Source organism: Mastigoproctus giganteus, chromosome 8 (assembly GCF_048544385.1).
Source record: "Mastigoproctus giganteus isolate SK-2022 chromosome 8, ASM4854438v1, whole genome shotgun sequence".
Classification (NCBI taxonomy): domain Eukaryota; kingdom Metazoa; phylum Arthropoda; class Arachnida; order Uropygi; family Thelyphonidae; genus Mastigoproctus; species Mastigoproctus giganteus.
The window spans coordinates 225,240,888-225,262,140 of record NC_143582.1 but is presented as its reverse complement, the minus strand read 5'-3'; the positions used below and the strand labels follow the sequence as shown (position 1 = coordinate 225,262,140).

The window sequence follows — 21,253 nt, the reverse complement described above, 5'->3', positions numbered from 1 at the left end:
AAAATTTTATATGTTGCCTTATTTTTTTTTTTTTTACATTTTTATGCAATATTTAATATAAACCACCATTAATTCGCGTCAGTTAACTTCTCATTAACTTCTCTTTTGATGTAAGTACGAAGCTTCGAACTCACAGAGTTGTTGCATCGTCCACACATTCATCTGAAATGGAATCCATCTCCGATGATGCACAATCTTCTGTAACGGAATCCATCTTCGAAATTTGTACACTTAATCCACAGTCTACGTCCCCTACAGGCTTCAGGATTGTGTTCGGTTAGTAATCCACACTAAGAGCGGAAATCATAAAGCGCAACTCCTCTCTATCGAGCGAATATCCCAAGTTGTATCGTACCCCAAGGAAGCTATATCACATAAACGTACACCACTCGTCACTTCATAAACTATATCGCTCTAAAATGACATCGTTAGAGATGGCCCTTTTCATTCCTTCTCTCATTACCTGGCTTCCGCAAATAGACACTAACGCATGCGTGTCACGCTGCGAGAATGATACTTTATCGATGGCATATGAACACTGTAACTGCTCCAAACTTTATTAATAGAAATAAAAATTTTTAAATTTATTTTCGCGCGCCTCTACATTGACTGCTATCGAGCGCGAAGAGTAATAAACATTAATATTTACCTCTGTTCCTGCAGCTTCTTGAATTCCTTCTTGGCGAGGTACCATCTCATCCATGCCTGCAACCATGTGACAATTTTTCCAAGTCGCTCGTCTCGCAATTCTTCTAGACGACCTAGGACACCAGCCCTGAAGAACACCTGAGCAAATTTACAGGAAAATTATTAGCGTTACATTTAACAGATTCCCGTTTTCTTTTTATTTTATTATTATTTTTAAGATTGAGCCTTGGACGCTACGCTTAGAGCTGCGTATTCAACTATTTTTGGTTGTCAGAGGATCGTTATTTTAATTTTTTCTTTTTTTTTTTTATCTTCGGAACGTTTAAAATCAGATAAATAGAAATTTCCCAGAATCAAGAAATATTATGATAATAATTAACCATGCTGTTAATTTAAATCGAAAATTGTGAAAAAGTTGAGTGGAGCGAGCTTAACTATCCTGAAAAGGCTTAAAATAAACGAATTATTAAATTAAATAGACTCCACGTACTTTCCGTATGAAAGATAAGGAAAATGTCACTCGATCATGAAGTGAAGGCTTGCGGAAAAGGAAAGTTTATGGCAGCTGCTGTTAAGAAGGATAAAGAGTAATTTGGCCCAAAGCCATAAATATTTAGTAATAGAGGAAAGAAAGATTCACTAAACAAATGATTAGCATGTGATGGAGTGGATTAAGGATTTTAAATACAAAACTTTAACCACAAAACGTCTGAGTAAATGCCAAAGCACTGTATGCAGAAGATGGATGATTAATGACGTTTATCAAAGTTGGTCCACTTTTATTTATCAGAAGAAAACCTCCACTGCAGATAAAAATAGATCAAACGAAATGTTGCAAGATGGCGTACTCTCTGCAATACATCGTGGATAACTACAAAATACACGCAATTCACAAACAGTCCCATATTTCTGTAACAGACAGTCCCCTTTTTGGTGGTTTCCTCGATATAGGCTATAAACAGGTAAGTTACCACTCCATATAAATTTAGGGATGTTTCATTATTCCATTAAAAATGAAACAATAGTACGCTATTATAATTTTGAATATAATTTAGTAAATGAATATCCACAGCCAATAACTTTCCAAGGGTGCTGTGAAATCCTTCGTCCTCGGAAGGACGCAGTTGATTTGTTAAAATTAGCTGCGAAAGGTTTGCTTGAAATATGTATTATACAAAGAGAAGAATACCCTTCGAAAGTTATATTAAAATACTGATTATGGTTTTATTGATTATGATCGATAAAATGGGGGAAACAATTTTGAGCTGTTAATTCAAATGAGAGTATCACGGAACATTCGATTTTCTCTGGGAAATTTTTAGTCATTCCATTTTCATTAAAATGTGGAATTAAAACATTAAAATAATTTTAAATAACAGTTGAATTAAATTTTAATTCTTTTTATGTCACATTGACGAGTACACTCCTATTTATGGTGAATATTTAGTTAATTTTAAAATTTTAAAAGAAAGAAATACATGTGGAAAATCAGTAATTTTGATATCAGAGGAACGTTGTCATTGCTCTTTTCGATAGGACTGAGAAAATTTTGAATATTTCTCAGTTATAATAAGCAGCAACGATGAGAATGTCTATTCCACCCCTCTTTAGAGGCTCCCCCAGTGTTCTAAATTCTAAAATTGCAATTTTCGTACGTGCAGAAGTAAAGACAACTCATTTGTAAATGCACTCACCATTTATTCCTAAGAGGAAAGAAAAGTAACTTTGTCTTGAAGGAATCTTGTGTTCATAACAGGCTGGATGGCTAGGTCATTGGCTCCAAAATTTCAGCTTTTGCTGCCCTTTGTTTTGAACCAGTGACAAGAAGTATCAGGCAGTCAGTCACTAGAACGTGTCACTGATCTAGTGACAGTGATCTTTTGAAGAGGCCATGACCAATCATGTAACGATTGTGCAAATCCATGATTACCTTTAAGCGATCGTAATCAATTGGCAAACCGCTTGCTTTAAGTTGTCATGGATGGTACATTGATGGAATACTTAGCCACTTTTCGATGAGATGGAAGTAATTATCGAAAACGGTTTGTAGGTTTTCCAGGACATAAAGATGTTCATAAACGAAGCGAAAAGCGGACCATTCCACTTTGTATACTATTCGCATTTTTTCAATATTTCATATTTAATAATACCATATTATAAATCACAATTTAATTGGTAGGAAATTTCCAGTTGATTTCAATTAAAACCAAAAATATTCAATATCTGCACTTTTCGTTTTCTTCATTTCCTCCCCAAAATTTTGTTTTTTATTTTCATTATTTTTTCAGGTGCAAATCCCCAATAAACAAAGGGAAAATTTCCTATCGAGAACCATAATAACAAGGTTCCACTGTATATACATATTTATGTAATTCGATATTTTAAAGTTCATATAACTATTTTATTTAATTACGTAAGTAAACTTACTTGATCAGTAAACAGCAGAATTATAAAAAAGGATCAAAGAACTTACTGCAAGGTGGGGATCAGTTCCAAGGGGATAAGGAAGGAAAAGTGGATACATGCCTTGGTATGACCAAAACGGTATTCATTAGGATCCATCTGGATAGCTTCGATGACTTTTTCTGTACAACACTTTGCGTCGACGAAACCCTTAGGAATAGCAGTGGGAGCGAGAATGGTATATCTAAGGGGTGGAGGTGAAGTTAAAGAAGTTAAATTCATGCAGGATATGCTCAATATCTACGATGAGAAAACACATATTTAGACAAAACGAAAAGGGACAATAGACAAGCACCGAATTGTTAGTTGCTTTCGCTAAGCAATTGAGACGTCACAAACATCAAGTGGGATTACTTAAGGTAAAATGAAATTACAGACGGTTGTTCCGTGCAATTTTCAGAACTGTGTGTAACAAATGTAGGAGCATATTCAACAGCTAAAAACAAGCAAAAAAGTGCCTGAAACATATGGCCCAAAGTCTTTATTTCCAAGGTAAATATTAATCATAAATTACAAAACTAAGTAAAACATGGTTTTGTAATTTATGATTTCTTTAACACTGTTATGGTCAAATTTATGTCATAAAAATATGACTGCGTAACACAGATTTTAAATGGTATAGAACGCAATGTACCAATACCGACATGAATTGTGTTGTTCTACTACAAGAATCATACCAATTACTCAGTTGCGAGTAAATCAATGTGGCCGAGTACATATTAATTGAGTCAACGTCTGTTACTTGGGTTTCAGGTACCACGATAACTGCTTCGTTAACAGAAGGGCCTTTTTTTTTTTAAATGATATTATGGGAGAATCTGTTTACAAATCTTACTTTTTCCGAGTTAACTGATGATTTTAATTTATGTCCAAGTTCATAAGAATTCCGCAGATTCTCCGAAAAACTTCCACATAGGCGAGTACCAAATCGTAAAACATTTGCTTCTGTGAACTTAGAGAAACAGGTATGCTGAAACCATTACGACTAAACGCTGGTAGAGGGAGATTTGTACTGAAAATGTCGAAGAGCAAATACTTCGTGTTGTACAAGCGTCTTCTACCATAAGTAGCTGTAATTGTTTCATCTTCAAGCCTGGTTAGGACATTACATGAACAGCAATTATATCCATTTCACAATTCGGAGAACGAATAAGCGCAGAACCTCTTGTTGGTGGTACTTTATGCAATGTACACACGATCCTCATATTGTCAACCATGTTCTGGTTACAGATGAATCATGTTTTGCAATAAAAGTTCTCAGCTCTCGAAACACTCATACGTTTTCCTTTAGCGTTTGGTGTTCTTGGAGACAATCTTATTGGTCCTCATTTTTTTTACTAGCAGGGCTTTTAGGAATAGCATACCTACATTTTCTGCGAAACAGTTTGTGGTAACTAAAGAAGACATACCCGTTCAAAAACTCACCTTTTCAGTTATGTTTCTGACTTTTTTAAATACTGAGTACGATAACCAGTTGGGTTGTGTGGAACATCGGCCCTATACAATGGCCGCGATCACCCAACCTCGTACCCTTAGATTACTTTGTGTGTAGTGATGAAATCCGTGATTATTCCACACAAGATGAACCGATAAGTCGCATTTTAGAATTTGACACCATTCAACAAAATGGAAGTCACTTTAAAAAACCGATAGGTTTTTGCTTAAGAGGTTTACTTCAGTTTCTTTTTGTTTTATTGTTTATGACTAATGTTTAACATCTCGAAAGTAAAGACTTTTGTAACATGTTTGTAGGAACTTTATTGTTATTATTAGCTGTAGAATATGCTCCCCTACAATTGTTCCGTACAATTTTGAAATACCCCATTTATTAGCCTTTCCATCTTCCACAGCTAATACCTAGTACTGGTATAAATCATTTTCTTTTCACTTATTTAATTTCCTAATTTGTAAAAAGAGATAAAATAAATTACTCTAAAAGCACTTTAGGTGCGTGCTCTGTAAGAAGAATTAGAATTATTTATTTACGTTACTCTTGAAATAAATCAATTCTGTAGAGAAAATTGGTCCACCCAAAAATAAATAATTTTCCTCGATTTCTGGGACTAAATGAAAATGAATATAATAAAATATCTTTTCTAGGCTTCTGGTTCTTTTTTTCGACTCGGTTCCCCCGCAACTCTAATGGCTAGCAGCATAGTTACCCCTCTCTTTATCTTCGAAAATCTTGGAAAGATGGAAGACTAAAAAGGAGTTTGGGATATGGAGAAATGAATTTCCTTTTTTCTACCGGTTTATTCTTGTGAAACATTGTGTTATGGGATGGGGATAATCTGGGAAATTTGGGTAGGATTAAATGGACTACACTTAGTTTAAAAGACTATATACTTATTTTTGGAGGCTGGGATTTGAATTGACAGTGAAGCTGGAAAAATTCAGGGATTACTAAGGGATATACGTTCTAAAAGATAAGAATACATCAACAAAGTATTTAGGAGTGAGGGATATGGATAATTTTTCTCTGGGACTAATTTTCAGTACATTGTGGTAGGGGGAAAGTGCGTGGTAATTATTTGGGACACGAGTAACTGAATCACATTCATTCTCAATCACTACATATATTTTTAGGGGCTAGGATTTGAATGATAGTGAGGAGTCTGGAAAGATTCAGGAGATGATCTAATGGAAGAAAATACGTCTAAAAAGTGTGTTTCACTAAATCAAAGCCATATTTCATTAAAGTATTTCGAAAGTGGGGGTTTAGTCTTGGAAATGGGAGTAAATGATTTGATCTTGATATCCTTCAAGTTAAGTCAGAGTAGGAATGGGTTTAAGAACTAGTTAGCTTTATAGGACTGGAATAGGAATATAACATCATTATAAAGGTCTGATGATGGAAGGGGAATCCGACAGTGGTTTCTAAATTCTCTAGAGAGAATATAGGAAGAAATCTAGCCGGAAACTCCAGCCTATGGGTAGTTGGGGCGGGTTTGATATAAACGAATTACATGCCTTGGTATGGCCACAACGGTAGTCGTTTGCATCCATTTGGATTGCTCCAAGGACAGCTTCTGTAACCTTCTTAGCATCTACGAATCCCTTGGGAACAGCACTGGCTGCGAGAATTGTGTATCTGGGGGAGCATTGTAAAATATTGTCAACATAAAGCAAGCACTTGAAGCAAGCGTGTTGTCTAACCCTTTCGTGAATTATAATTTAAAAAAAAAGCCTATTTTTCGAATTGCTCAAAGCACATTTTTTTTCTGTTTTAGTCTGATTACGATGTGAGCGATTTAAATATCAAAAGAAATCTTAGCTTTTATACAATTTAATAATGTTTTTGCCATAACTGTGCATCACGAAAGAGTTAAAACAAGGGCAGAATTTTTAATTGCAACAAAAAGCAACAAAATAAAATAAAACAAAATAAAAAGCAATAAAATAAAATACAAGAAAATAAAGAGCAGCGAAATAAAATAAAATAAATAAGTTAAACATAGCAGCAACAATTTCGGTAAAGCGCTATGCTTTGTTTTTAAAATAATGTTATTAAATAGCTCAATAAGCCTTGCTCAAAAAAAAAGAAAAAAAAAAAAAGAAAAGAAAAGAAAAGAAAAGCGTGAAGCATTTCAACAACAGGACAAAGTCAAAGCGTCACATAAATTTAAACACTACACGCATTTCACAGGTTTACTTACATTAAAGAATGTATTAAAATTAATCAAATTTTATTATTATTTTAAATCAGTTTTAAATGATTTTTTTGTTTATTTATTTCCAACGTAGCAATTTTTTGAAAGTTGTACTGCGCTGTTATTGTTTATTTGATATAGATTAAAATTTAATTATTGAAATCTTCTTATTATACATAAATATAGGAATGGTAACCAACATAAAGTCGAAAAGACATTAATGCCATCTGGTGTTCGAATCTGTAAATATAAATATGGAGAACCCTGCAGTTACCATTCCTGTCACTTGAAAAAAAAACTGTGGCATGCACATTATGAATAATAACTTTATTTTTATATTATCAATAGGATGTAAACTATAATTGTACTTATTTCTAATACACTGCTCGACAAAATTAACAGAACACGCAGAAAACGTGGTGTAACTCGTGCAGCTTGCGATGAAGCGGGACAAAATTTGGTATGGTGGTGTACCTTAGAATAATGATTAACTGAGGAGACAATAAGAAACTTCGGACAGGTATAAGAGACATTTACAAGGGTTGTATAAGAATTACCAAGAAGGTCACGTTACAGAAGTCGATACAAGATGCTCGAAAATATGATCACATGACATCAGTACGGCGTATGGTCCCCTCAACTTGCTAAACAGGCCTGACAGCGGTGAACCATGCTCGATATAAGGATAAGATTCTGTGGCAACAAATCCCATTCTTCCACCACCGCAGATCTCAGCTTACCAAGTGACAGAGGAGTTGGCTGTCGGCGTGCAGTGCGACGCAAGACGTCCCAGACATGTTCAATCGGATTTGGCGATTGTGCTGGCCACGGCAGTCGTCTTCAATTTCAAGATGTTCCTCCACCACATGAGCTCTATGTGCAGTGGCGTTGTCGTGTATGAAAAGAAATTCTGGGCCAACCGCACTCCTAAAAAAGTCGCACGTAAGGTTCGAGGATCTGCTCTCGGTACCTATGTGCAGTTATGGTATCCCTAACAAAATCATGAAGAGGGGTGAGGCCGTTGATCACTATTCCACCCCGCACAAGAACACTGCCTCCACCGTAAGTGTCCCTTTCTGTGATGTTGGAGGGATGGTACCAATTCCTCGTTGTCTCCAGATGAAATGACGTCTAGAATTTGTTTATAGACTAAAACTGGACTCACTAGAGAACAGAACTGTACCCCATTTGTCAGAACTCCAAGTCACATGTTCCCGGTGACTTGGAGTTCTATGTGCAGTTATGACCGTTCATCACTATTCCACCGCGCACAAGAACACTAATTAGTTTCGGCCAACTCTGCCGTGGTTTGGGGTTAATGGGATTTTTTTTTTTTTTTTTTTTTTTTAGGAGCATTACCAACTAAGGCCATATTGTTCCGGGGATATGCGGTGGTCATTCCCTGACCTTTCCGCATCCTCCATATTTGGTGGTCACGGGCTCGAACCCCAGTCTAATCAAGAAGCGTGTGCTACGCACTGCTGCTCCTGCTCACCTGGCTACCGAGGCGCCAGGGTTAATGGGATAAAAACCACTGACTTCCTTGCATAGAAACCACTTGAACTGAGCCTTCTTAACACAATCCGGTTAGAAATGTTTTCACCTGTGGCCGCAGCAACCTCAAGAGACAGTTGATGACAGAGCATCGTAAGATTCTCTCTTGCTATTAGAGCCAGATAGCGGTCTATTCCAGTTGACGTAGCCCTGGGACGACCATGGTCAGCTCTTCTTTTAATGGTTCCTGTCTCCTGAAACTGCTTCCACTGTGCCGAGAGGACACTGCGTGAAACATTAAGCCTACGTGTCGCCTCCACCTGCGACTGGCCGGCTTCATGTCATACAACGGCCCACCATCTCAAAGAACCATCTAAACGACGTTGACTTGCCATCCTGAACAAGCGACAAAACGGGAATGAAGTGATGTGGTTGCAACCCGTGTTTTTATAGATGAATAATTTGCATAATGTGCGGCTTTGTAAGGCCGATTTCTATTAGATATTCGGAATTTGAATGCCAGGATGTCTATTATATCAAATATTCGCCTTCGGCGACACTGTTCACAATAAAATATTCATTAAAACATTCTGTTCTGTTAATTTTTTCGAGCAGTGTATCAAAATATATAAAAAAATAATAATCAAGTTGGTTTCAGTAACATCAACTCTTGAACATTAACATAACATAACGGAACATTAACATAAACATAACAGCTGTTTATTTTCAGTATGTGATTGCGTTATCAATGATTTATAAATAGGGAAGTTAAATATTTAAGTATTTATATTAATTAATAAAAATTAATAAACTTTACTTCGTTTTTGTATGCAAAAACGAAAGAATTAGTTTTTATAAAGAAACATCTTTTATAAAAATCAGTAATTGGAATAATTTGAAAAATTTTTCAAAACAGCATCTTACAAAGATAATCCAGAATTCTATATGTGAGATGGCTTTCAAGCAGAACACTGCACTACTTGGAAATACTCCAAATTTACTGAAGGTTTACTTTCAGTGATAATTACAGCGGATGGTACAAACTCTTTTCCTAACCTTGGGGTGTCTATAGATAGTGTTTTCACTTTCAGATGCTGTAGTTTCCGAGGAAACTAAAGCATTTGAAAGTTTCGTATTGAAAATTCAGAACTGGAAACATAAGGACATCTCATGGAAGGTATTTTAAGCATTAATTAAATTTGATTACCTAGAAATTTAATTAATAATATTATTATTTTATGAAACCCTTTAATTGAGATTGATTACAGACTTTCCTTTTTTTTTTCGTAATAAATGGTTTTGAAAATTCAACTGTATTCAGAGATACTTGAGATACAAATGTTAAGAGTTGGCATGATGATCACAGATTAAGTATAACGTGTTGTGACTTATGTTTATAAAAATATTATAAACAAAATCTATGGCAATAGCTTAATATATTCGAAATTTAAATATAACTTACCGGTGTTTGAAGTCAGGATACACCATCCTGTTGGGGAATCCCTTTCGGCAAATACGGATACCCTCAAGTACACCGTTGCAAGTGAGCTGGTGCATTACCAAGTGAGCATCAATGACACCTGTAAAAGCATCCATAATTATAGTAGGGATCAATGTTTAGAACATTAAAACTTTGCCTCACGTTTTGTACCCAAAGTATAAAACACAAGTTCAATTTTAGTTCTTTTAAAGCCAGTTAGATTTAAAAAAACCTAGGTGACCTAAAAGCGCAAATATGTCAAAAAAAATCGGCTACGTGTGTTTTCTGAAGCATTGTACACAAAGGTGCATTCCCTTTGATTCGCATGATATTAATTATAATTTATTTAGAAACATTAGAATTTAATTGAAATTCTCATATAAAAGTTGGTTTTCTAGTTTGGAGCTAAAGAGAGTGTCTCTCATTTTGATGTCCTGCTGGTTACTCATGTAAGATACCTAAATAATTCGCGACTATAAGTTGTTAAAATTAAAATTATATCCGTATTAATCTCATCCAAAATCTGAAGACTACTACTTTACAGTTTCCACATGGGATTACATAAATAACTGTACTCATATATTCAATCTACTTTATGTCTTTACTAATTTTGACTATCTACATTCACTTTCAAATTAAAGTAAGAAGATACTCCAGCTTAGAAACAGAAAGATTTTTATCGTAATAAGAGAACCTTAATTTTTCTTCTTGTCTTGCCTTGTCTTCCACTGTCTGGAGAATTTTTCTAATTTAATAAATCGATTTTATCTACAGAAATAAATTAAAGCGTTAATTTTTCCTCAAAACTAACCATCCGTAGTGAAAATCAAATTTATTTAACAAATCATTATTTTTTTTTTATTTCAGTTTCAATGCGTAACATCCCTGGTCTGAAATAGAATTCATTTTTATAATTTCTGACCGAAAATATAATTAGAAATAAAAGTTGTTTACCAAATGTAATTTGGCTAGGAGTTCAATTATTAATGTTGCATCATTGCAAGTAATGTTATGCATTAAAAGTGATCGATTAATTTACTGAGGGAAGAATCTTGATTTTTTAAATAAGATGTTTAAGAAACTAACTGGGAAGGAGGAAATTTTATGAAAAATAGGGCATTCAAAGGGGGGAGAATATAAAGGACGGGGTATGGCACTTGATGGGGACATTAGAAGATTGGTTGTTTTCTTCTTTTCCATGCACTATTAAATAATAATAAAAAATAAAACTTCAGCCATTATCAATCCACTGCAGGATGGAAGCCTCCTCAACAACTCATGATGGAATGTACCAAAATCTAGTACGCTGGTCCAGTGCGGGCTGGATGATCGACCGTATTTAGTAATCAGGGGCTTGAACCCTGGTCTACTCAAAGACTGGGTGCTATTGCACGCCTGCTGATGACGACTCGGCTACAAGGCCATTCGCTATTAATACAGACAATGGGAGAACCGAAGTAATGATTATATTTTATGATCAATCTATAACAAAAACATTGCTTTTTGCAGATTTTCTATTCAAAACATAACCGATAATTCTATAATAATATAAGAAATGATTCTTTGATTTGTTTCTATAATTTATTCCTCTTTTCATTCCGTGCGTATTCTACAGTAATTATGTGTACCGAATCAGTAATAACATACGACTCCAAATGAACATTCGTATCTTTATCTGCCTTTGATTTCGATCATGGAGAGACTTCCTGCTCTCACTGAAGACCAAATTTTGAGTCGCCGGAGCTAAGGCCCTGACTTTCTCATCTTTATCTATACCTTTGCGCCTCCTAAGGCCGCTCCATCCCACCTTCAATAACTCTTATTTTGAATATTTACTACGTTATTATTAACATCCATGAACGTTAAACTTTATTGGAGGTTTATCGTAAATCCTAGGATCTTCTTGAAATTATTGAACTACTAATTTTAATTGGTAAACCCGGATTAGCAACCTATCCAGAACGAAGATTAGCCTCTTCTAATTTAGTCTACCAGAGGCACTCATAGCACAGCATGTACATTAAGAACTACGCTAAAACTTAACTTCCTTTTTTTTTTTTTAACCTAGCGAGTTTCAGGGGCTTATTAAATGGATGGAATGACACGACCTACTCCTCTTTAGGTTTTACATTTTTTCCAGCGGTCATTAGATATTTAAACCGTGTCACATTAAAGATTTACCGAATTCTCTCCCCAATTTATTGTGGTTTAAAGACCTATGATAATTAATGTCAAAATATTTATCGATCCGAAACGGCACTGACATTAAAGTAGCTTCTTACCTGGAGACTTAGTTTCATTGGGAATGATGCACCTTACAAAATGGGGTGCAGTGCTCCTCAGAGTAGCCATCAACTTATTTAATTGTTCCTGTTGTAGAAATGAAACACGAAGAAGAGGAAAAGAGGTTAATTAGGTGAAACTGGAAGATACGTGAAAAAAAAAAATTGGTAATGGAAATTAAGGAAATAGGCGTTGTAGGAAAGCAGCACGTGGAGGCATTTAACCATGGAAAGAGTTACTGGACTATGATCACTGGGTCCTTGGGTATTTGGGGGATTCATTAAAGGACTCTTAAGACTATTTACCTGGTTGTTTCATTTCGTTGGGGATAATGCAGCGCACAAAGTGTGGCTGGGTACTATGCAAGCTTGCCATCAGCCTGTTTAGCTGTTCCTATAATGTAAAGAAAGCAAAGCAAAACAGCCAAAACGGTTAATTAAAGGCAGACACACAAAGCAAATAATTTTACAAATTACAGCCGGACAGTTACAAAACATAAAATTGCATAAAACGAAAACTACTGAAGCAATGCGCTCTAAAAGCATTTTATAAAAACCTTTTACTGACATGAATTAAGCAGTTCTTTTAATCCAAAAGAGTAAACAGCTTTCTACTATAAGCAACTACTCTACTTATAAGCAGGTTTTTACCATAATGCTGCTTATAATAAGCATTCAACTATAAGCAATTACTCTACTTATGAGCAGCTTTATACTCGAAGGCAAAATGCCGCGTATAATAGGCATTCTACTATAAGCAACTACTCTACTCTACTTATAAGTAGCTTTTAACTCTGAGGTGAAATGCTGCTTATAATAATCATTCCACGACAAGCAACTACTGTATTTATAAGCAGCTTTTTATTCTAAGGTAAAATGCTACTTATAATAAGCATTCTACTATAAGCAACTACTTTACTTATAAGCAACATTTTTACTGTAAGGTAAAATGCTGCTTACAATAAACATTCTACTATAAGCAACTATTTATAAGCAGTTTTCGATTATAAGCAAATACTCATAAGCAGCCTGCTTTGATAAGCAGTTTTCAGCCATAATCAGCTGTTCTACTGCAAACAGTTTTAAATTATAAGCAACTACTGTATTATAAGCAGTTTCTACTATAAACACAGACTGATAAGATCTGCATTGAGCGTACACACACACACGCGCACACACTTATTAACACAACCACCTGCCATCATATTTTACTGAGCTGGAAAGTGGATGGGGTGGGTTAGTTGGGTGGTTGTTGTTGTTATTTGGTTTTTAGGAGCATTAGCAACTAAGGCCATATTGCTCCGGGGATGTGCGGTGGTCATTCCCTGACCTTTCCGCATCCTCCGTATTTGGTGGTGACGGGCTCGAACCCCGGTCTAATCAAGAAGCGTGTGCTACACACTGGTGCTCCTTCCCACCTGGCTACGGAGGCGCCACTAGTTGGGTGGACTACTACTGTTACTTCTTTAAATTTAACGAAAGCTTTTACATTTAATTTATGCAAAGACACTGAAATATAACCAATAGTGTCATGCCAGTGTTTTTTAACAACTGGTTCGCTTCGATTATTCTTTTATAGACGGGGTATCCATTTATCGGCAACCCGTGGATCAACGGTGCCTATTATGGAAAACAAAAAAGGGGGTATCAGTGGATATGGAGTGAGATAGCTTTAGACAAGTGCTAGAAGACAGTTTCATCTGAGAGAAGTGAAAATTGCCTTATACCCAAATAATTTTCATAAATTTTTTTATTCCAAAATTTTATTAAAAACGAATTTTTTACAAAATTGAATTATATTGTTTACGTTTACATTTTAATTGGCGTATTGCAAACTGGGTTCAATAGTAACTATATAACTCGGTATAAGCGCATTATTTTCTTCAAAAAATTTTAAATAAATAAATATCCTTACAGGTGTGGATATTTATTGGTTTTGTGACACCCCTAAGCGTGACTGAAATTGTTAATGATTAATATTTGTTACCAGTTATCAGTTGTTTACGATTCGCCTTTAAGATCGAGGCGATAATGGCTCGATCGTTTACCATTTTAATTAATGCAGAATTAAATTTAATCTGCTACTAATGTATACGTAATGTATTAATTTAAAAAAAATGAAAAATAACAGTAAATGTAAATGTAAAATAATAATAGAGCCAATTTCAATATACCCATATTATAAACTTTCTTTCTGTATTCACTAGATGGCAGCACATTGCCATCAGCCATCTTCCTCCATTCTAGATCAACACAAAATAACATCAATAGAATAATTTATTAACCTGTTTGTTTATTTGACTAAGTGGAAAGTTCTTTTATTGTTGGAGCAAAAAATGGTATCAGGAAATTTGAATTTAATTAATAACTGTTAAAAGTAATAAAGTAGTTGGTAAATTTTGAAAAATACGCAATATTAAAAATACTCGAAATTTTAGTTTTTAATTCGAGTTGAGTTATTTATTTCATAACCGAACTAATATTGGATTTTGAAGTCTACAGGCAGGCGAATGGTGAATTCAGGTAAAAAGTTAGTAGGACTGAGACGATTAGCCTGTTGTTAGAAGTGACAGCTCTACAAATCTATGTTATCACAGCGCTTCATACATTTGCTGAGCTAGAAAAGCTATCATTTCACAATAAGCATACATTTTTTGCGACATCTGAGACAACACAATTTTTCACATTGCAGCCAATAACGTGACCTCCTCTTGGTGACTTCCGGTACGACTGTTTACTAACGGTATCAAAGATATGCTGCTTTCCTGTAAAACTGCTTTGCTTATATTTCTTTAAAACTTATAGTGCAATATTACATATAAATAAAATAAAGACAATATGAATAAAATATACAAAATAATAGTTTTTATTGCCAATGTGATACGCACATAGGACCATAGGATGTGAAAACTCCTAAAAACATACATTTCGAAGTTTATTTTTCTGTATTGTAACCCAAAGTCTTCCTCAATCAATACATCCTTTAATTTCTCTTCCCTAATTTATAAACTATTCCTATGTTTCTGTTCTCCAAGTGAAATACGTTTGTAGTTTTGGTGGTTTCATTAAACTTTAGCTGCCATTTTTCTGACTATACTGTAGTTGGTTCAAATCCTCCACAGCAAACATCAACAGATTCCACTCTAGTCTTTCATCAATATCACTTAGGAAGATAAGAAGCAAGAGGCGTCTGAGCACTGATCCCTGATGGACCAAACTTGTTACTCTAGTCCGCTCTGAAAAATACTTATTACGACCCTCCCTCTATAGTCCATTAACCAACTACTAATCCACTAATAGCTCAAATTTATACAATAACTCTCTCCTGAGAGGTCATTGTATCAAAACCCTTACTGAAATCCAGATATATAATGTCAAAGTTGTTTATGGTAACTGCTTTATCTATTCGTCATAGTGATTTACCAAATTAGTAAACTCGCCTCTTCACGAAACCATGTTGAGACCCATTCAGGATAACATTGTTGTCTAAATGGGCCTGTATTGCATCTTTAAGTAGAGATTTCAAAATCTTACCAACCAAAGAAGTCAAATTTAGCGGTATTTAATTGGCCATCACTTTTTTGAAAACTCCTTTATGGATTGGTACTGGCATTTCTCCAGTCCAAGAGATAATCGCTGAATCTGATGGTCTCATTAAAATTACTAAAAGTTGGATGCACCCATGACAACTTTTTCTTCAGTGTAATTGCAGCGTTCAGTTATTAAAAAAAATTACTCTTCCAAGAACTTCAAAATGAACTTCAGTCTATCATATTGGTATATATGATAGTTTAAATGATCACATGCACAAATATCATTAAAATATAACTGAATATTTTCTTTAAAGAACTAACTTGAAAAGAAAAAACATAATAAATATTGAATGTTGAATTTTGTAAAATTTATAGGATTTTTAAAATATGATCTAAATACTGTATTTTAAAAATATGATCTAAATACAGTATTTTAAAAATATGATCTAAATGTCGTATTTAAAATATTTTGTGAAAATTTTCAGTAAAATTTGTCCATTTTTTTTCTTTTCAATTCTTTTTATAAAAAAAAAACAAAACTCAAAAAGTTATATTTTTTTCCCCTTTCAGTAACTGTTCGTTTTTCCTTTGCCGTCAGGCTTCGAGTTTTAATCGATGTAAATTGTTCATTAATTTTTATATAGTAATTTCAAGTATTACGGGTATCAATGCATCATCTGGAACCAATGTAAAATATTGATTCTTGGATTAAATCTGCAATTTATATCTTGCAGAATTAAAAATTAGGTATTTTTACCCAATTTACAATTAGGTATCCACAATATCCCTCACCCCCTCTCTTCTTCCTCCATGGCAAATAATAATGGGCCAATATAACGATATCGAGAATTGAATGGTTCGAATCCCAATCTATTTTATATTTTTCCATAAAACCAGCACTCCAGAGTTACCCATGATCTCTTCACCAGAAGAAGATCACTGGTACAGCGTCCTGGAACTAATGCACATTGATCGACACCCTTTTCTCATATACTGAACATCTCCACCTCAGATTCGTCCAAATTCGACTGTCTTAACCCGACTGTGAACATCTTCACATGGATTGTGACCACTTATAGCTACTGGACTTGACACTCTGGTCGCTTGAATTGTTTCATCCGTGTCTCTCTCTTGATACGTGACTGTCTTCCCACCCTCTCGAGAGCCCTCTTCTTCCACTTTCCGCTTAGGTGGGAGAATTCCCATCCAACCTGCGGTGTATGCTTTCCCTCACATCCTCCGTCGCTCTGTCTATACCTCATTTCCTTTACTCTCTCCGGTACATCCTGTACTCCCTGTACCCTATATCTTTTTTTTTACTTGGTCTCTTTCCAGGAAGCTCAGGCTACCTGGAGGAGACTAGCCACAGAATTATGGGCAGCCTGGCTACCTCCTAGTGGTGTGTACGGGCAACGTGGGGTCCCACCAGGGGCCCTGTAGCCAAAAGCCAGGACACCCAACAGACCTGAGCACAATACTTCATTTACAACACATAAAAATTTCTGGCTTTCACAGTGATACTGTTTGTCTCCACAGAGTTTATATGGCGCAGATGTGGGAAACCACCGGAGGCGTCTTTCCTCCACCACTATGCACACACTATGTTCCAGAGTTACCTACTGCCTTATGTTGCCTTTTTACAATTTTATATTCCACCGGTGTGTTTCTTTCTGCTTAGAAATTTGCCATATCTGTCCAGTTCCTGAAATGGGTGGCAAATCAATCTCCTGGAGTTATCATCCTACTGCACTTAGCTTAACTCTTTACAAGAGAATGAAGATATTGCTCAACTTCCAAATTTACCTCGAAACCTTCCATCTGATTAACAATCGTCAATATGAATTCCTTCATTTTCGATACACTGCTTATCTTTGGACAAATTTCATGAAACTCAAGCTCTCGACATTTCTAACACGTTCAGTGCTTTTAGTATAAAGGTCTTCTAATCAAGTTTCTATCTTAAGGTTTATCTTCTTTTATTTTTGCAATTGGGTAGCCAGTTTTCCATTTGATCGTTCACTGCGTGTGATAGTAGACAGCTGTCTTCTTCTGACTTCTCACGTAATGCTAAAATTATCCTAAGGTTCTGTTCTTTCTTCAACTCTTTTCCTCCATGTATTAATATTTCTTCTCTTATATCAACCACCAGTAACTTATATGCTGATTTCCGAGGGAAGGGACTTAATTAACTTCAGTTTTTTTGAAGTTAAATAAGTTTCTAGTTAACTTCAACAAGTATGTGTGGGTCGAATACACAGAACTCGAGTCACATAACCATACCTTCAAGTTCTGCTAAAATTTAATGAAAGTGAAGATAAACCATGTGGTCAATACTTTTTTTTAAATTTTAGACGGGTATAATGTAAAAATTTCAGAAACTGTTTTATATAAATACATCTTTTTAAGAAACGCTTACCCTGTACAAGGCAGATACAGTCTGGAAACCAGAACCCTTCTTCCTGCCACCTGTGAGCAAATATTCAATTCTTTAATAACGGTTAACACACACGAAAACAGTTAAAATTGTAATAAATTTTAATGTAATTTGATATTAAAAGGAAAAGAAAATAAGTTTTCTCCGTATAGTTGCCTAGAGCTCGATAATCTTTAAGACAAAATCTAATTAAGCTTGAGAAAATATTTTTATAGCTGTATAACATGTTTTTAATTAACTGTACAAAAAAAAAAAAAACCTAATCGGCTGCTTTTTAAAATAAAGTTTATAGGAAATCGCCAATACTGATAATAAGAAAATAATTGGAAAGCTGAGTTTTTTCCACAAAAAAAAAAGAAATCGAGAGGAATAAATAATCCCTAATTCGTTATGAATTAGGTGATCTGGTAAAACTTTGTGTCAGACATTTTGCATTTGCTACTCAATGAAATCCATCATTGTACGGTGGGGTGGGTTACCTGATTCGAAAGGGAAGCAACTCTTCCCTGAGTGTCCCTTGAAAAGGGAAAAAAATTTCAATCTTGATAGACTAGTACCCACTGAAAGATAACCAGAACAGCAAAATCGAAAGACGAGGATACTCCATATAATCCATATAACTTAAACTGCATATTACTGTAAAGTAACCTAAGAAGGATAAAAATGGATCAAGAAAAATGGTCAGAGCTTTAATAATTTCATAATGGAACAGAATCAAATTATGAGAATCTTTATAGATCATAAGAAGGATCGAAAATTTTCCATTATAAATAATAAGTGGAGATTACAAATGATTGAAGAGAACAGAATCGGATATACACTGTCTAGTCAAAACACCGAGCCCTATATAATAGTGAGTATGGTGCATCGTACTTCCTGCAACGTTCAGAAGCCCTATAGATGCACCATGTCGCCAGGATTCAGTACCGTAGAACTGTGATAATCCATGGTGGAGGTCCAAATGCCACATCTATCGATCCACATAATCACAGATATGTTCTATGGGATTCAAATTCGGATTCATTTGTCTGTTTCTGTTGGACTAGGACATCGCAGTAATAGCTCTTCGCAGTTTAGTGCTATCATCTACCATCCACACGGCATAGAAGGAAACATGATTCATCGGAAAAGGAAACTTTTTTTTCCCGGTAGTCAGTGGTCCAGTGACGCCATTCGGATGCAAACGTTAGGCGTCGTTGGCATCGTCTGGCCGTAAGTATGGGTACCTTGACTGGGCACCACTCCGGAGGCCCGTCGAGGAGAGTTCGTTGGATTGTGATCTAGAAAACATCGCTGGTTGGCCCTTAGTTAAAGTCCATAGTCAGCCGCTCCACCGTTTTCTGTATAACGGCTCATACAAGATGGGACAATCTACGCACCTGACCATCACAATGAATCGTGTGCGCCTACTATTGGCCAGACTATTGCTACTCTGTGCACCGTTCGTCTACTTTTGGAAAATTTTAACTACAGCACTTCGCGAACATGCAAAAAGTTTCGCAGTTTCCGTAATACTACCACTCTTCACCCGATGTACGACAGCAGTCTCTTTTAAGAAGTCCCTGGCCTATGTCGATCAAGTGCTTCGTATGGACCGCATGCCACGAATCTGCAGTATTACATTTACCGGTTAATACCACGACAATTGTGCCACCAGGAGGGGAGGGATAGCCGATTACTAAAACACGGGGGAGGGTTATAATGTTTTGACTGGACAGTGTATACCAATGCTAAAGACTAATAGGTTATAATTGCAAGGGATTGTTGTTTTTTCACAAAAGCAATTATGACTGTGGCGTCAGTGTATCATATCTAAAAAAAGCGTATATTCCCGATGGGATTACCTATTTTGCGCGAGACCAAGGAGTAGGCTCCTTCCAGCTTTAGGAGGCCAGTGTCCAACCTCAAAGATAATGGAGGGAGGTACTAAAGGGTAAGGAAGTAATAAAATGAGACCGACGATTCCTTTGAACATTTGGGAACTTTAGAGATATGAAATGTGTAGAATGAATTAGAGATATGGCGCCATCAAGAAAGTAACTGGCGATATTTGACGAAGTGATATTGAAGTAAAATTTGTGTTAATATTGTTCATTGTGTTAATATTAATATTGTTCAAATCTGTGTTAATATTGTTTACGCTCACTAACTTTAATAAGAAATCAAGGCGTTTCCTTACCCTTGCCACCTCCACCACCAGTGTCACCACCACCGAGGCCTGGATGGTCTTCAAAGATCTCTACCAATAGTTTGTTGGATCCGTGTTTGCACTGGTCGACGACAGTGTCGTTTACAGGATCCTTGTTCTTCTCTAGCCAGCCGGTAATATTGTATGGAACCTTAATAACAGAAGAAACAAAAATGCAAACATTGTGAAGAATTATAACTACAAATTCCTAATAACGTGATTAGTAGTTAAAATATTGTGAAAATAGGAATGAGTCATTTTAAAGAATGCAACACTTACGGTGCCTGCATAATGAGCAATGGCAAAGTGGGCTTCCTGTTGGCCAGGCTTTGGTGGTCTAGGCTTAACGAAGTTGGGGGATTTGCCCATGTGGTTAGTGCTCAGCTTTTCTGAAAAGCTTTTATCGGTAGCCTTGGGAAACATACTCTCTTCCTCAAGGATTGACAATACACCCATGGGCTGAAATTACAAATTTTGAATATTATTACGTTCATGAGAGATAAAAAGTTTCAATATCATTTCAATACCATTTTACCTAGGATGCTTACCAGAACTGTTTTATTTGCAAATTCACATAAAACATTTCTAGTCTCCTTTTAGATTGATTTATCCCATCTAAGTCTATACTCTATTTCCTTTAATTTTTTTAAAATTTTCTTTATTGCTAGAAATCGTAAATTTAAGTTCAGACTCCGTCTGTATTTTTTGATTGGCTTAATACGGTACCCCTTCAAATTCCATCACTTCAAACTGAGTTCGGTTTGTTTAGAATTAGCGCCAAGGAAACCATGAGCTGAGGCATCAGAATATCTCATGCCTCATATTTCATGAAGCTCTGATAGCTATGAGTCATCAGAATATCATTTCTGTAGTCGGTTTGCTTGCGATTTAAACATCAGAGTATGTCTGGAGTTTAAATATCGTTGAATGAAAACCCCTCGTTTATAGAGCAAGGTATATATAATGAATTATTCACATCTCGGTGTAAATCAGGTAAATACCGAAGAATATTTCGTAAGGCGAGTTATAGCTGTTTTTATTTATTTATTTATTTTAACACTGTGGTCGAGTTAATCTGTCC

At 35.5% G+C, this 21,253-nt stretch overlaps 1 protein-coding gene across 8 annotated transcripts in view; it reads right to left on the bottom strand.

Moving 5' to 3' along the window:
* Window positions 1-21,253, bottom strand: part of LOC150082375 (myosin heavy chain, muscle-like) — a 121,155-nt gene that overhangs the window by 40,899 nt on the left and 59,003 nt on the right. For 4 of the 8 annotated variants that reach the window (XM_090379247.1, XM_090379246.1, XM_090379245.1 and 1 more), the window contains exons 14-20: window positions 20,452-20,631; window positions 20,164-20,323; window positions 17,967-18,016; window positions 12,324-12,411; window positions 9,718-9,835; window positions 6,082-6,202; window positions 650-786 (exon numbers count right to left, since the gene is read on the bottom strand). In XM_090379247.1, the coding sequence (XP_090235373.1) occupies window positions 650-786; window positions 6,082-6,202; window positions 9,718-9,835; window positions 12,324-12,411; window positions 17,967-18,016; window positions 20,164-20,323; window positions 20,452-20,631 (854 nt within the window). Of the gene's footprint in view, window positions 1-649; window positions 787-3,174; window positions 3,296-6,081; window positions 6,203-9,717; window positions 9,836-12,017; window positions 12,106-12,323; window positions 12,412-17,966; window positions 18,017-20,163; window positions 20,324-20,451; window positions 20,632-21,253 lie in introns of all 8 variants that reach the window. The other 4 variants (XM_090379251.1, XM_090379253.1, XM_090379249.1 and 1 more) reach the window with 3 other exon arrangements.